The 17459-nt window shown below is 41.7% G+C and overlaps 1 protein-coding gene across 24 annotated transcripts in view; it reads left to right on the top strand.

Moving 5' to 3' along the window:
* mapta (microtubule-associated protein tau a) overlaps positions 1-17459 on the top strand; it is a 58402-nt gene that overhangs the window by 14748 nt on the left and 26195 nt on the right. For 12 of the 24 annotated variants that reach the window (XM_049562795.1, XM_049562788.1, XM_049562797.1 and 9 more), the window contains exons 2-5: positions 3085-3250; positions 11275-11346; positions 12026-12100; positions 14274-14300. In XM_049562795.1, coding sequence (XP_049418752.1) covers positions 3103-3250; positions 11275-11346; positions 12026-12100; positions 14274-14300 — 322 coding nt within the window. In that variant the 5' untranslated portion in view covers positions 3085-3102. The remainder of the gene's footprint in view (positions 1-3084; positions 3251-11274; positions 11347-12025; positions 12101-14273; positions 14301-17459) is intronic. The other 12 variants (XM_049562789.1, XM_049562798.1, XM_049562796.1 and 9 more) reach the window with 5 other exon arrangements.

Genomic DNA, 17459 nt, shown 5'->3' with positions numbered 1-17459 from the left:
TGGCCGCGGGCTCAGTTCCAAACTGTGGCCCTTTGCTGCATGTCATCTCCTCTCTGTCTCCCCCTTTCATTCTCAAAGCCGTCCTGTAACGTACAACATTCCCCTCTGAAATATAAAGTATGAAGAAACATAAAAAGGAAAGAGTCAGGTAAAGCACAAGTCTGTGTCTATTTAACCTAAGGACACATCTCGAGTAAATCTACTTTCCACCTCCGACAGAATAGCAACGTTACTTCAGCTACTCTTCATCGATGCAGACTGATCTCCATATCTACATATTAGTGGCGGATGATAATTCTTTGAACTCATAGTAAACTAACACTATGATATGAACAGTCTTAAGCTCGACGCAGCGGCTCTGAGAGATTAAACAGAGTCATGTTTTTGTGCCAAAGTGGGCATGAGGGCGAAAATAAAGATCAGAAGCCGACAAATCTGCCTCATCATACTAACATGGAAAGAGCAGTTTGGATGCCGAGACCGATTACGCCATAAGCTCTCCGCCCTGGCTTAGTGTGTGTGTGTGTTTGTGTGTGTGTGTGTGAGGGCAGTGAAAAAAAACATGATTCAAAGTGAAAACTGCTGATGTAACAGAGGCTTGTGTTTAATCTGATATGTAATCCTCTTTTTATGAGATTTGACGCAGTTCACATCTCGCTGGTCGAAGGAGCGTGTCAAGACTCTAAGGTTTACTTCCTGTGGTATGGTGCACAGTATTAGCAGCAGTGGGGCAGTGTAACTAAGTACATTTACTCAAGTACTGTACTTAAGTACAAATTTCAGGTACTTTATACTTCTACTCTACATGTCAGAGAAAAATATTGTAATTTTTACTCCATTTATTTGACTCTAGATTTGAGAGCAGTTACTTTACAATACAATTTTTTGCAGACAAGACATTTGTAGAGTTTATAAAATGTTTCATGATAAGTTAAACTACCCAAAAGTTTATACAAATAAAACAAAAAAAAAGAAAATAATCAGCAGATTAATCCAAAATGAAAATAATCATTGGCTAACATTTCAAAATGAGCTCCACCTCAACAAACTACAACAGCAAAATCCAGTAAAGTTGGTGTAGGCAGAGAAATAAAAAAGACCCCCCAAAAATGTCTCCCCTTCCTGTCATAAGCCCCTCCCACCAGTCGACCATGGGCAAATGCATGACACTAACCAAGTGTTTCCCATACTTTGATTTCTTTTCTATCACACTGTTTTTCACAAATGAGACAAGAATTAGCTGCTAGCCACCTCTCGGTCTCTCCACCTCGCTCCACGCCACTGTGGCCTTCTTCTACTGGAGGAGCGTGGGCAGTAGCTCTGGAGACAGACCTTCGGTTGGCGGCTGTAGCAGCTGGAATTCAACCAGCGCAAACCCCGCAGTGGTTTCACAGTGGGCAGGTGTCCAGTTGCAGCGCTAGGTCTGACCTGTGTAACAGCAGCAACAGAAAGTTTGCTGATCTGGTGGGGAGCTGGGGCGTATTCGGGGTTCATGCTGGCTGGATTTGGGTCGCTGTGGCTGCTGATTCAGGGTCATTCTCTGGATCAGCTGTCTGCTTCCCCCCAGTGAGACGGTCTATAGCCTCGGGGGGCGAGGCAGATGACACACTGCGATTTGAGTCTCTAGCCAGTGTTAGCTACATAAACATGAGTTTGAGCCTTTAGTTCCAGTTAGCAGAAGGATGAACTATTAGGTACATACTCTCTCATCTCTGAAACTCGTCACTGATAGTGATGAGTTTTCATCCATCCACCCATCTTCAGCTGCTTATCCGAGCCTGGTCTCGGGGGCAGCAGGCTGAGCAAAGTACTCCAGACGTCCCTCTCCCAGTGACACTTTCCAGCTCCTCCTGGAGGACCCCGAGGTGTTCCCAGACCAGATGAGATATATAATCCCTCCAGTGTGTTCTGGGTCTGCCCGGGGCCTCCTACCAGTTAGACTTGCCTGGAACACCTCTACTCAACCTCAGCTGACCCCTTTTGATGTGAAGGAGCAGCGGCTCTACTCCGAGCTCCCTCTGAAAGTGTCCGAGCTCCTTCCCCTATCTCTAAGCCACCCTTTGGAGGCAACTCATTTCGGTCACTTTTATTCGCGACCTCATTCTTTCGGACGTCACCCAAAGGTCATTGACACATTTTATTTTCTTTATAGACGGACTCTCTTTGAGACTTTCTGTTTGATTTGTCCATCATCCTCTTTTTGGGCTGCTTTGCAGTGCAGGCAGCAACTTTCTCTGCAGGATTCTCCATTATGAATCAGACTTTCACCATCTGAAGGGATGTGCGCAAATATTTGCATTTGCAGAACAGCCAATAGGAACGCCCTCTCTTTGAAATGACCTGTGACTGGCCAAAGTCTCCTGTCACAGGCTAGATGATCTAAGACATGAAAACAGAGCCAAGAGGAGGTGCAGAAGTCTGGTGTTCTCTCAGATCACTTGAATTACAATATGCTTAAAGTTTATTATGGATTCTGGCCCAGTGACACCAAAACTAAACTGCGTATCCCAGCTTTAATGTATGAGTCACAATAATCTCATGATATAATAAATAATAGTGTGACAGTCACAGAGAAGATTTTTCAACTGACTGTTACTTGTGACAGAATATTTCCACAGAGTGGTATTAGTGCTTATACTACAGTGAATCATCTGAATGCTTCCTCCCTCTCTGAGTATCAGCGTGTTAATGATGGTGATAATAGTGTTGAAATGTGGCGGTTACATGAAACACACTTGTTCAGAGGTGGTTGTTTAGGAAGTTCAGCTAATGACAGTGAGGACGGCGTGCACATGGGCAGCAGGGACTATTTTTATCAGTCAGGCTGTAACATGAAGCGCCGACCCCACGTCAGGACGTATAAATAACTGGTTTTCACTGACTCAGTGTCTGTTTACATCTGGTGGTGACGGACTGGGCTCTGCACGCCGGAAGACAAAGTGTCCATGAAGTGCGCCATCATATTTAATCCTTAAAACCAGGTGTTCATCCTGGTCAGCTGCTCTGCATGTACAACCTGTTATCTGTCATTTGACACATCCTGGACTAACTCTGCCCTGATCTTTTTTTGTTGCTCCTCTGCAGCCTGACCTGCGACTGGCAATGGACTACGTGAACAACACCTCCAACAGCTACAGCTCTGGAGACACCATGAGCTCCTCCTTAGCCAACATGACCATCAACGACCAGCACCACCAGGAGAACGGAGTCCAGATGGGACACAGAAGCCCCGGAGACGCCAAAATGAAAGGTCAGACATGAGTCAAGACAGTTTTATTTATATAGCACACAATAACAAGGCTTCACAGTCTGTACAGCACGTGACACCCTCTGTCCTCACTGTGTCAACTCAGATAAGGAAAAACTCCCCAAATAAGCCTTTAACTGGGAAGAAATGGAAGAAATCTCAGGGGGAGCTCCTCAGGAGGATCCTCAGACTGCAAAAATACAGCCAAAATGCAGACACACCAGCGTGGTGGACACACAGATGCTTCCTCAGTTGATGCAATCAACAAATTTGTGATAACACACACACATGTGATACAGAATAAGTGTCTGTTCAGGCCCGAAGGACTGATGATGGAATATTATTCAGGAAGTCCAGTTTGAGGAACAGAATCACAAGTCTGCAGGTTTAGCAGACGCAGAACTGCAGCAGTAAGAGGTCAACAGCAGAAATATGGCGTTCATATTGCAAAGTAATCGACCTTAAATCGCTTGAACACATTTGATTGGCCGACACTGCACCTTGATGGATGACGTCACGTTGTGTTTTTTGCGGGAGCCTCGGTTGTTTCTCGCAGTGTTGTTGTCAGCCTGAACTCTATGACATAATCCTAATGACATCACTGGTGTTATCTTCTTATCATTACATCATGGCTCAGCTCTGATGTCCTGACAGGATCTAAAACAGGAGTTTACCAGATAAAACCAGCGTCTCATCAGTCAACTGTTAAAAATACACAACATTAATTTCTATGAATAATATTTGAGTTTCCAGCCGACAAACTGTCGACAGTTTCCAAGGTTACAACAGATTGTTCACAGTTTTCTCTCCAGCCTGAAGAACACAGCTCCACAGGGTGACAGTAATACACTTTAATATTGTTGATCTATGTGCAGCTGCAACACAAATGCATTTAATATCCAAGAAATCACGTCCAAGAGAAAACAAGTTAATATTTCAGTTGCTCAGAGGGAAGTTTAGAATGGATACTGAGAGCCCATGAAAATAAACATGTTCACCTTTGAGTCAAAGGATCATATCTGTCATATTTTAAATTACTGATTAATTCTTCCAGGGTTTGTCATTTCATTATTTTTATTAGAATACTTTTAGTATTTTTTAATCAAATATTAACCCTTTACATGCAGGTTGGTGTCATATACCACTGATTTACATTTGTTTAAAACAAAACATATCAAGTTTTTTGAAGAAAATAACAGGTCATGAGTTTATTCTGTTATTATTATACCAGTCTGACAAAGCTCAATCATAACCCACAACACTGATTTTGGTGCATCTTATTTATTTGTTTATTTATTTTGAGTGCAATGTCAGATTTTAAAGTCTTTTAAATTCCTCCTATGACAAAAATACGTAATGCCACCCTCCCCCTGGTAAGATTATGACTTTTTTGATCAGTTCCTCCAGGGTTTTTGTTTCATTCTTTTTATTAAAATGTTTTTCAAATCATGATTGAATCAAATATTAACCCTTTACATGCCAGTTGGTGTCATATACTACTGATTTGCATTTGTTAAAACAACTCAAATGACCAAACAATAGTCAAAAAGTTCACAAAGGTTAAATAATCATACTATGAAACATGACCAACAGTAGATCATTAGATATTAACTTGCCCTCTCAATCATCACTTGTGACCCACCTGAAGTGTGTGATGTATGTCTTTATCTGCAGGGACTCTGCCTGGATTTGCTTCTTATTTCCTGTGTTAGGGATGTTTATAGGTGTGCACCTCCACAGTGCTCAGGTGAGGTCAGGGCTTTATAAAAGGGTAGGAACCAGATGCCAAACTGTATGCGCAGGCATCCAAGAGACAAAAAGGCACGTGTAATGAGGTGAAATACAAAACAAGAGTGACATTGACTTTTACTTTCACTTTTGCTGGTGAGCAAGTTCACAAACAGTAACATAAATCCTGCGCAGTAAAGATTTAAGCTGGCATTGATTTGTATTATTGACATGAAATATAAGGATAATTTTCAATAGATATTTGTCACAATATGGAAAATTATACAAATTTGAAATAAACAAAATAATAATAATAAAAAAAAAATGTCTTCTATGGAGACGCCAGCCGAGCTACACACCGCTGTTCAAGACCAACAAACAGCAGCACCAGCTGTGTTTCAGGAAGTCATCGCTGTGTCTTCCAGCGGCTGTTTTAGCCACCAGACATGGTTGTTTCTTAGCAAGGAAACAAGATGGCTCTCGGCATTGGTGCTGTCTAAACATGGTGCAAACAATCTAAAGATTTTGAAAGAATTTTAAAATCAATTTAACAAAAGAGCATGTGAGCAGCTTAAAGCCTTTATTTCTCTCTGGGAGAAAAAAGAAATGAAAAATGTCACAAGCATGAAAGAAAGACAGAAACAGGCTGTGCAAACAGTCCACATGAGGAAAATCAACCTGAAGCTACAGGGCCATCTTGGGTCTCTCTGAGATAATGACAGAAATAAGAGAATTCTGTATGCAAACTGCGGGGAACTCTGGAGCATTGAAGAAGGAAATAAGTGAATTAAGAGAAGACATTGGAGGATTGAAATATGTGGAACAAAAACTATAAAAATCAAGTCCAATAGCATTAAATGTGTAAGAGAAGAAGAAGCCGGTAACAACATGGAGAAATCTACATCCAGAGCCGTGACTTTTTGGACGGACCAAATGTACAGAGCTGTAAAGTTGTCCACCATGGTAGCAGTTAGCTGCTAGCTAACCGTAGCTAACTTGTTTGTCCATTGTTTGGTCTGTGACGTAATAGGTCAACAGGAAAAAGGTCCAATACTAACAAGCTGAAAGGGGGCATATCTCCACCTATTGTAGAGGAGTCGCACATACTTGGCTCAATAAATGGATTCCCCTCCCGTGCTTGTACACTGGGACAAGGACAGTAGGCCAGTTAGATGTCCTCGTCCAGCTGGGACTGTAGCTCCTCTTCACTGTGACTGGAGACATGCTGACTGATTTGATTAACATTTTTTCTTTAGAATAATAACATGACATTTGGCTGAGGATCACACCTGATATTATTATGAGCAAATATATTATTATGTATTATTTAGTAACACTTTATTTTAACACCCCTATTGTCCATAAACCTTAACAAATGGACCATAAATTACTCTTGTAATAAATAATAATAATAAACTTTATTTGTGTAGCAACACAGTTACAAATTGCTTTGTGAGACAAATAAAATAGTATATACCATCAAGATAAAAACAGCAATTAAAACATTTAACATAGGCTGAGACCAGATAAATCAGAGTGTGGAGTAGAAATAAATAAATAATAAAATTGATAAAAATAAATTACAGATTTAGTGTAAAAAAGCCTTCCTGTAAAAATATGTTTTGAGGAGTGTTTTAAACGAAGACACTGAGTTCTCCAAGTTTTAAGTGTTAATTAGATTCATGCAATTGTAAAAGTAAGTCATAATTGTATGAAATGTGTCTTAAGCTGAGGAGCTATAATTAAACATTACTCATTCCTAAACACTTCAAAGTGTCCTCATAACTACATTATAGTGTGTGTTCTGTCTGCTGATAGGTTCATGTTTCTAGTCATGTGACCCAGCTGATAAACTCTGAGGCCCAGACGTTAAAGTTGAGCTCAGTCACTGTGGCTTCATGTCAGCGCTTTAATCCCAGAACATGTTCTTAAATTTATCTCAGAGAAGTGAATTATAAAGATTCGTATCAGCTTCCTTAAAGTCTCTGTGGTCTGCACAGAATCGAAGGCCGAGCTGCACAGCTTCAACTGTGCCTTGTTTTAATCCTGCTTTTACATAATGGATACAAGACATGCTTGACTGGCCCTGAGTGCCCGACTGCAGCTGCACTGCGCTCTGTAATCCAGGCATCTGGGTCAGAACGAGCTGCTGTCTCCATCCTGTGTCACTGTAACCCCCCAATTCACATCACAAACAATCAGGCCTTTAATGCAGCACAGGCTGACAGGGTTATTAAGTCACGTGGACATAAATGTCTTGTTTGTCAGTTGCAGAGTTTCTAAAAATAAATAATAAAGAGTCCAGACAGATTGTTGGAGCTAATAATCAGCTTCAGTTTCTCCCCTCTCACCCCCTCTCATCAACCGTATGGCCAATTAGTACGTAGCCTAGCGTTCCCCAGTTTACAGCCCTCGCTAGTGCAGTCGTTCTCCCCGTTTCCACTTCTCATCATCTCACGTAGAAACAGGAAGCAGCCGCACACACAGTCAGGTGCGTCCGCAGAGGTAAACGGCACATTTATCAACGGGGAAACACAGAGTGAGTATCTCCTTCATCTCTTTGAGTAGCTGGACAGTGTAGTGTTGGTAGTGTAACGTTAGCCGTGTGGTTAGTTTAGAGGAAATGTAGAGCAGTGAAGCATGTGAGTTTGCGTTTAAAATGTAATTTCTTCCATAAATTAAACAGCAGTTGACTTTTTTAAAATTATAATTTCGGGGCGTCAGTGGCTTGGTGGTGGAGCGGGCGCCACATGTGCAGGGCTGTTGCCGTGGCGGCCCAGGTTCGACTCCGGCCTGTGGCCTTTTGCTGCGTGTCGGTCCCTCTCTCTCTCCCCCCTTCATGCTTGTCTGTCCTGTACATTAAAGGCTAAAAAGCCCCAAAAAATATCTAAAAAATAAATAAATAAATAAAAAATTATAATTTAACCCATATTTAACCAGCTGAGATCAGCCATCTCTGTGACAAGGGAGACCTGGCCCAGAGAGCAGCACACAGAAAGTTACAGCCAAATAACAACATAATAAAAGATATTCAGTAACATGCAGAAATATTACAACACCTTCGCACAATGACAAGAACCAACCGACTCATTCATCCTTGTACTTAGGAGAGCTTTAAAACCAGGCAGAGACCAAGTGAGAGGAGCAGAGCGTATAAAAGCTTTCCTTCCCAGCTCCAACTGTGTTGAGATCTCAGACTGTAGCTACAGTCACATCTCTGTTCAATAAAGCACTAATGCACAAAGAGAGTTTACTCAGTGTGGCTTTATGAATGAACAAACACCAGTGACCAAAGGTCAAAGATGGCCGACCAGCCCTGGAATAAAGCGTCCAGTGATGAGTGAGAGCTTCATGACTTACAACTGGATCTTGTAACTTTAAGAGTAATAAGGAGTTCCCCAGAGACAGCGCTACGCTACAGTCAATATCTGTAAAATAACAATATGACGATGTATAAGGTGTCACTTGTAGGGATGAACCTACAGAACATGAATCTGCAGCTTTTCGTCTTTATGGAGCTTCATGTTGAGTTTCAGCTCATTGTTTATGTGTCCAGTCCACAACTTAATGTCCTGATTCACTCTTAGCGCTCTTATAGTGTCGTTTCAAGACAAGACGCCCCAAAAAGCTGCTGCACGCCACCTGCTCAGCAGCAAACACACACAGTTAGAGACTAGCTGCTGAACGTGCTGTTGGTGCAAGTGTTTAGCAGCTAGAAAGAGAGATGGTGTTTCTCAAAGTCAAGGATCCTTCCTTGGTAGGATGTGTCCTTCCAAGGAGACTATGGAGACAGGCTGGGCTGTATGACACCAGTTTATCTCATCGATGGGGGTTAAAAAATGGCAACACACAGATAGCAGAAGAGAAGAAGAATTGTGTTTGAAATCAGCAGCCGATGGCGAGCTTATACGCACGTCTACATCCTGTAAGTCAGACCGCCTAAACGGTGAAAGCTGTTTACAAAAAAATGTGGAGGTAGAACTTGACTAAGCAACATTAGCTTGTTGCCCCACAGAAAACATCCTCATCCAAACATATGCAGCGAGTGTCTTGACCTACTGTCGTATTTTAACGTCTTACTGTATGATGACGAAAACTCTGTGTGTGTGTGTGTGTGTGTGTGTGTGTGTGTGTGTGTGTGTGTGTGTGTGTTCCATGTTTTTCTCCTCACTGACTTGGTCAATCCATGTGAAATTTGGCACAGTGGTAGAGGGTCATGGGAGGATGCCAATGAAGCAATATTACATCAATTGGCCAAAGGGGGGCGCTATAGCAACCCATTGAAATGTCAAACTTTGAATGGGCATATCTCATGCCCCGTATGTGGTAGAGACATGAAACTTTGCACAGAGATGCCTCTCCTCATGAGGAACACATTTGCCTCAAGAACCCATAACTTCCGCTTATATAGATTTTCCGCCATTTTGAATTTGTTGAAAAACACTTCAAATGGATCTCTTCCTAGGAAGTTTGAGCGATCTGCATGAAACTGGGTGAACATAATCTAGGGAGCAATAAGGCAATGAATATTGCGGAGGGCGTGGCTCATCACATAAAGGTGTAGAACATCTCAAGGGTTTCACCCATCACCACGCAACTTTATAGGCATATGACCACACATAATCTGAGGGGACCCCTCCATTATTGAGCCCATCAAACAAAATGGGGGCGCTAGAGAGCTCATTTCTTATCTAGGCCTAACCGCCATATGGATTTTTACTAAACTTGGTAGATATGTAGAACAGGACGCCTCAAGGTGACTGGAGAAATTTAACTCTAATTGGCAACTGGGTGGCGCTATAACAACAGAAAAATGCTTCAAAATGGCTAAAATGCGACCGATCGCTGTGGCTCCCCCTGTGGACCAATGTTGGTGTTGTTTCTAATGTTTGGTATGACTAAGTCATGGTATGGTATGCTGTACTCAGTGGGTATGGACTAGTATTTGTTGTTAGTGTAGGTAAATGTGTCAGTGGGATTTTGAATGAGGTTTTCTGACTTCTGAAACAGAAGTTCTGGTTTAACTTCAGCTCTCTATATCAGAATGAAGATTTAATATGACTGACTCTTCACACATTCTCTACGCTGACGATACTGAATGTCCAAATTTAGGTTGCTTTCACACCTGCCCTGTTTGGTTTGGTTAAATCAAACTCAAGTTTGTTTGCCCCCTCTGTACGGTTCGTTTGGGCAGGTGTGAACACAGCAAACACACTCAGGTGCGCACCAGAACAACCAGAACGAGACCTTCTTGAAGAGGTGGTCTCAGTCTGGTTACAAACGAATTCTGGTGCAGATCATGTTCTGACCTCGATCTGAACCAACTGCAGTAGTAGTATGTGTTCAGTATGGTGTATGCTTCATTTCCTCTGGACTATTATCCTAGGCAGCAACACTTGTGCCGCTCCTGAGCCCAAGACAAGTTTCCCTACGGGGACCACAAAGTATATTGTACCATATCGTATCGCATCGCATCGCATCGTATAGCATCGTATCATATTGTTTCGTATCGTATCATATCGTATCGTGTTGTATCACATCGCACCGTATCTCATCACGTCGTATCGTATGGTATTATGTTGTATCATTAAATTAGACTCATCTCTTCCGTCTCAGTGGACATTTTGAGAAAGACGGTCTCATTATAGAAATAATAAAGGTTCAAATACACAACCCAGACCTTAAAAGATGTTCTGGCTACATACTGTACTTTCAATGCAGTCTTGAAGTCCTCACAAGGGTCTTACAAAATTACTCCAGTCACCACGGTACAGGGGGAAGCCCAGACACTGTTCATCTGCTCACACTGCGATGACACAGACTGGTTGAAAATTGGCAAAGATGAGTCGGTAAAGACTGTCTGCTGATGTAGCTGCTCCATCATTAATAATGTTGTTACTGATGTCAGGATTTCTAACGTTGTAATGTTGTGTAATAGCTGAAATATTGTGATTGTCTTGCTTTGATATTTACATCTTTATGTGCTGATGGGAATCCCCTGAGTGTTTATTATGTAAAAACATGATTCTTTGCCAACATGTCATCACATTATTTAATATGAAAGCATTTGGTTAAAGGTGGTGTCAGATTTAGTTTGTTCTAATGCCTTTTTTTCTTAATAGGTTTTAATGGTTTGTTCTTGTCTATTTCCTGACACAGAGCTGCACAAACACTTTTAACCTTTTTAATTCTGCCTCACAGTTCATATGAACGTTTGATTTTAAGACTGTTTCACAGAAATGTCAGCCTCTGTCACAGTGAAGCTCCGTCTTGACCTCCAGTTTACCTTTGATTCACAGAGGATGACGCAGCACTCAGTGAAAACGGGGTGAAACCTGTGTCTGAACTCTGTGAGGACGCGGTGAAACCTGGTACGCTCTCCTGCACTCCTCATGTCACGACGCTTAAAACACCAAAGCCTTCATGAACCCAGGCTAACCCTCATTTAGCATGTTTCAGTTTATCTGCTCTTAATTTCTCCTCTTTTGCAAATAACTTTGTTTTTGTTTCAGAGATATAATCGAAGAAACGTTCATCTTACTTTGCTGATTTTCTTCCACCTCACTTCTACCGTTTTGTTACTTTAAGCTTGTCTTGGTTTGAATTTGCTTCTGTTTGCTAATGAATGCTTTAAACCTGCTTTTCCTGATATGTGCAGCCTGCTGGTGCCTGTGTTGTCACTGCAAACACAGTGCAGTAAGAGCCTGTTGCACACTGAACAGTCACTGCTTCACCTGACCAGCATGGAAACTAGTGTCTCTCTGTGCTTGTAAGAATTAGTCACAGTAGCTCCGGTCCAGGCTGGGTCGAGTCACGCTTTGATCATGAAGACTGAGAGTGACAGTGAGTCTGAAGCGTAGTGGAAAGGAGGGTCATCAGGTTGAGAACAGCTCCTTGATCTGTTAAAAACATGAGAAATACCACAACACGAGGTCAGGATGTCGTCTCAGAGCAGATTTAGCTTCAGCAAACCTGAGGACAGTCTGTCAGATTAGGCTGAGGTTTAGGGCTGCTGTTTGTCTGACTGACTGACATCCATTTGTCCTGCAGCAGAGACGTCTGCAGAGGACGGCGCTGCTGGAGCTGAAGTGTCTGAGCTCTTGTGTGAAGACGAGGGGCAGCTTGGTAACTCCTGGGGTCTTTTCAGCTGCTTCTGCTTTCACTTGTTTTCCTAGTTTGACGTTTTGGGAGTTATACAAATTTCCTTTGATGCTGAGAGTTAGACGAGAAGATTGACACCCCTCTGAGATCTACAGAGCTACAGCTAGCAGCTCGTTAGCTTAGCTAAGCATAAAGGCTGGAAACAGGGGAACAGTTAGCCTGGGTCTGAGCAGAGGGAGCAATCCACGAAGCAGGACTTAAAGCTCACTGGGCAGCCCATATGAGCAGGGCTGCAACTACTGATTATGTTCTCAATAAATCAAATCATTTCTATGCCTCCGCGCAGGCGATAAACATGGCCAGCTGCATTATGTTTTCAGACTGTTTGTCCCATTCTAATGAATCTGATGTCTCAAGAAGAGTTTCTTCAAATTTGCCACAAACATTTTCTTGTTCTCAACGATGAACTGATTAGATTATGATGGTCAAAGGTCAAAGGTCAAAGGTCAGTGTGATGTTGCATCTGTCTTATTCTCGTTGATGCAATATCTCAAGAACGCCTCGAGGGAATTTCCACAAGTTTCACATAAACGTCCACTTGGATCTCAAGATTTCAGACACTGATTATGACAAAACTTCACACAAATGTCAAACAGGATAAAATAATCAAGTGATGACGTTTTATATCCAAAAGGTCAAAGGTCACCATCACTGTGACATCATAATTCTGCATAAAACACTTTTCTGGACATTACTTAACATCGTAATCTCAGGAACAGAAGGAGAGACATCAGATATTGAACTGCTAACACTAATCTTGACTGTGTAGATCTTTTGTTGTCCACAATCTGTTTATTGAAAATGTTCAAAAATAGATCAGATAGAAAATACAGTAATATTTTGACTGCTGCCTCAAATTACGTGTCCATTCCTTTAGCCCATAAGGGTCCTCAGATCAAAAGAAGCAAAAGGGTTTTTCATAAATATTAATCCAAGTTGTGAATATTGTCGATATGCTGATGACGTAATATTCATGCTGTTTTAAATAAACAATTTGATTGCATTTCCTGATCTTTGCTGAGCAACAGTTTCGTGTGAAAGGAGTTAGAAGCCTGTCCCAGAACATAGGCCTGTTGACTTTAGCGATGTAAGGAAATAATAGTCGGGGCTATTAATTGAAGTTTATGATGATTGTGATTGTGATTAATTTTACACAAACACAAAAGTGTAAAAACTTGAAAATGTGAATTTTCGGAGGGTTATTTACCAGATCATTTCTTGCAGCAACTTCCTGATTTCCCTGTCGTCATCTTGAGGTTGCCAGGTGATCGAAAAATAGTCTGACAAATAATTCCTCCATTAAACTAAACCTTGTTGTTTCCTACACTTTGTGTGGATTAAACAAACAACATATAACAGGCGCTTTAGCCAGGCTAGCTGTTTCCAGTCTTTGTGCTAAGCTAAGCTAACCAGCTGCTGACTGTAGCTTCATATTAAACATATAGATATCAGAGTGGTGTCCATCTTCTCGTCTGATGTTGCAAGATTGCAAATAAATGTTGAAATACTCCTTTTGGTTTCTGCGACAAAGCTGCTCTCATGTTTGTCCTGATTTTGAGATGAAGCTTACTGTCTTTTTCTTTCAGCATCATTATTGGGAAAGAGTGTTTTTTTTTCTCGGGGTTTATTCTTTGGCTTCTTTCTTTGTTTTCCATGCATGCTCTGATGTTTGATACTCTGCTGCTTCCATGATCATAAACAGACTCAAACATGTTCCTTTTTTAAAATAAAAAGATGGTTACATCCTGGCTGTTTCAGAATGAAGGGAATGTGCCAAGCCGCAGGCAGATTTAAGGCTCCTGCGATCTGTTAAACAGATGCAGCGCTCCCGGTCGTGGGGAACGCCAGAATAATGTTAAAAACAGCTGAAGTAGCAGCTTAGGTGTGGTACAGCTGCACCACGTCAGACTCTCAGAGACAAAAAAAACTGTGGAAGCTGATCGTTTGCATATTAATCTGTTTGTGAGTGATATATATTTAACAGTTATCTGCTTTGGGCTTCCTGCATTAACTGAAGACATGCTGTACGTGGGCTGTGTATTGATTTCTCTGCAGTGAGTGAGCGTATTAATCAGTCATGACAGACAGAAACTCATTACTAATGTCTTTTTCCGTTTGTCTCACCATGTTGAATCAGCAGCAGCAGGAGGAGCCGCTCCAACAGGTAGGCGGTTTTATCTTCTATCGATCGCACTTAGGCTGTATTTATTTACTGCAGCAGATATAGATATGAATACACTTAGAGCCCCAGGTGGACGACAAGATGATCTCTGCAATCTGTTTTCACAGTGTGTGTGATATGTGAATAATTATAGACTTTAACAGGGTTTAATTAAAATAAATAAATTCAGTCTTTTAGAATCACATGTGCAGTTAAAGGATGTATTAATAAACAAAGTGTAAAGATAATTGAATTTGCCAATTAATAATTCTTTTTCGTAATTCAGTCTTTAAAGGAACACTTCACCTCCTAAATGATCTTTTATATATCAGTTATTCACTCTGTGTCATGTTGAATTTGTGAAGAAAACTTCTCTCGAATGCCTTTACGCTGCACAGTTCCAGTTACGTTACAGTTTCTATCTCATCATCGCTTTACTCTTAAGACGTGTAAGAAAAATGAAGTCCCGCCCACAGAGCAGAATCAGGAGCTCCCATTGGTCAGACTCCTGCAAACACACACCAGCTGAACAATTAAAGCTCCTGGTGCCGACTTGTAGTTTAAGCGATCATGAAATGTTAAATGTAAATGATATTCATTCATTCATTTTCTGTAACTGCTTATCTTGTTGGGGGTCGCGGGGGCTGGAGCCTATCCCAGCTGACATTGGGTGAGAGGCAGGGTTCACCCTGGACAGGTCACCAGACTATCACAGGACTGACACAGAAGCTCCTTTTACACTGCCAGGTTTTCAGCGAATGTTGGGCCGTTTTGCCGGCAAGCTGCGAGCGTTTAGACACACAGAGCCGGATTGGCGAGTTGGGTAGACATATTGGTGGAACCCTTTTAAGTTTAAACAGACCGAAGTGGCCTTCTGCAACGGGAGGGGCTGTTGATGACTTGTGGGAGGAGCTGTTGATGACTTGTGGGAGGGGCTGTTGATGACTTGTGGGAGGGGCTGTTGATGACTTGTGGGAGGAGCTGTTGATGACTTGTGGGAGGGGCTGTTGATGACTTGTGGGAGGGGCTGTTGATGACGCCGCACGTGCGAGCCACTGGCGGTGGATAAACAGGAAACAGCTGATAGCAGGAATTAGCGAGCAGCTAGTAGCAAGAGGGAAACACAAACCTGACAGACACTGTAAAGATGAGCAACTGGGGAGACAAGGAATTGCGCGCCCTCCTTGTCCTCGCAAACGAAGAGGCCATTAACCGTCAGATGACGGGGACGGTGAAGGACGGGCCGACTTACGAGAGAATCACCGAAGGACTGACCAGCCGCGGCTTCCCTCCCACGTCACTGTTTACGTCACACGCTGAGCTACACGTTTTGTTACTTGCTCACGCCCCCCATTGCCCCGAAAAAGGCACATTCTGTATAAACAAAAGTAGGTAGGCGGCATTTTGCTGCACTCCCCGATTTTGTTTTTATACTGCCAATGCTGAAAAAAGACTGACTGGGCTTTCCTGCAAATTTGCACAACTCCTGTTTAAAAAGGGCTGTAGAGACAGACAACCATTCACACTCACATTCGCAGTCACCAGTTAACCTGCATGTCTTTGGACTGTGGGAGGAAGCTGGAGAAAACAAGGGGGAGATCATGCAAACTCTGCAGCAAAGGCCCCCCACCCTGGATTCGAACTGGGATTGATGGTCATTAAATAACAATATTTTTGTATCAAATAAGTATAACGAAAATCAAATAATGTAGCTTTAAAAGTCTGAATAAAAAATGACCATTAAAACCTCACGTTACATTGAACTTGCAAAGAAGTTTTTCCTCACATGCCCGCACAGTGAACGAAGAATCCAAAAACTGAAAAAATGAATGAATTGAGGTGAAGGGGTCTACGTTTAACAGACACCAAACTAATCTAAGTCTCATTTATCCAGTCGTATGCTCTGGACTTCCCGAACATGACGGGAAACTGAACTAAAAGTGAAACTTATCAATGCTGTCTTCAAAACCAGACTCCATTGATAAAACCAGCAGTTTTACCCCGCTGAACACGGGAGCTGCTGGTCCGCTGCTGCTCACATTTGTTTGCTTGTTTGTGTTATTTTGTGACTTTAGTGCCTCAAAGTAGTTCGTTAAGATTCACCAAAGTCACACGATGATGCCAACGACTACGTAACTGATGACGGCAGCAGTAGATCAGCAGCTTCCACATTCAGGGAGGTAAAATTACTGTATTTGTAAATGGAGTCGGGCTTTGAAGAGAGCATGGATAAGTGTCACTTTTTGTTCAGTTCCCTGTCATGTTCGGGAAGTACTGAGCATACTGAGCGACTGGATAAATAAGACTTGGATTATTCTGCACGAGTTGTGAGAGTTTGTAAACAGATGTTTTGATGTAGTTTTGCTTTTGTTAAATGTGACTTCAATTCATCAAGAATTTTTTTCTTTCTTTTTGGATTCTTTGTCCATGAGGAGATGTGTGATAAAAACAGTGTTTTCTTTACAGATTCAGTGTAACACAGGGTGAATGATTCATTTAAAAAAAGGATCATTTCAGGGGTGACGTGTTCCTTTAAATTAAAAAATAGGTATCTTACTTATATTTATTTAATAGAAAAATATTGTTAGTCAATTATCATCAATGTTATGAACATGTGTGTCATTTCATTACATTTAACATTTCATGATCGCTTGAACTAAGAGTTGGCACCTGGAGCTTTAATTGGTCAGCTGGTGTGTGTTGGCAGGAGTCTGACCAATCAGAGCTCCTGATGGTGCTGTGTGGGCGGGACTTCATTTTGCCTACAAGTCTTTAAACTAAAGCGATGATGAAACTGTGACGTAAATGTAGTGACGAGGACATATAATTATTCATTTGCAAATCTGATGATATATTTTATATATTTTTTACTCTGAGTTCATTAATACATCATTTAAATGAAAAATACGTGAAGTATTTTTTACTTTACGCTGTATAGATTAAACATTGTTGTGGTGTGACACTCCAGACTTCATACTGTAAACATGCACTTCTTACAGCTGCAGACACTGAGCTTAAAGTTGAGGTTATTTGGGGGGTGCACTATGTTACCGTCAGACAGGAGAGGAGGAAACACTTGTTTCTTATTTTAATCACTTTTTTATTCTTTATGATGAAACTGAATATCTTAGTGGTCCGTTGTTTATTGTGTTCACTGGAATG

Source organism: Epinephelus fuscoguttatus, linkage group LG20, assembly GCF_011397635.1.
Source record: "Epinephelus fuscoguttatus linkage group LG20, E.fuscoguttatus.final_Chr_v1".
In the NCBI taxonomy this organism is placed as follows: domain Eukaryota; kingdom Metazoa; phylum Chordata; class Actinopteri; order Perciformes; family Serranidae; genus Epinephelus; species Epinephelus fuscoguttatus.
This window is presented reverse-complemented; position numbering and strand designations above follow the sequence as displayed.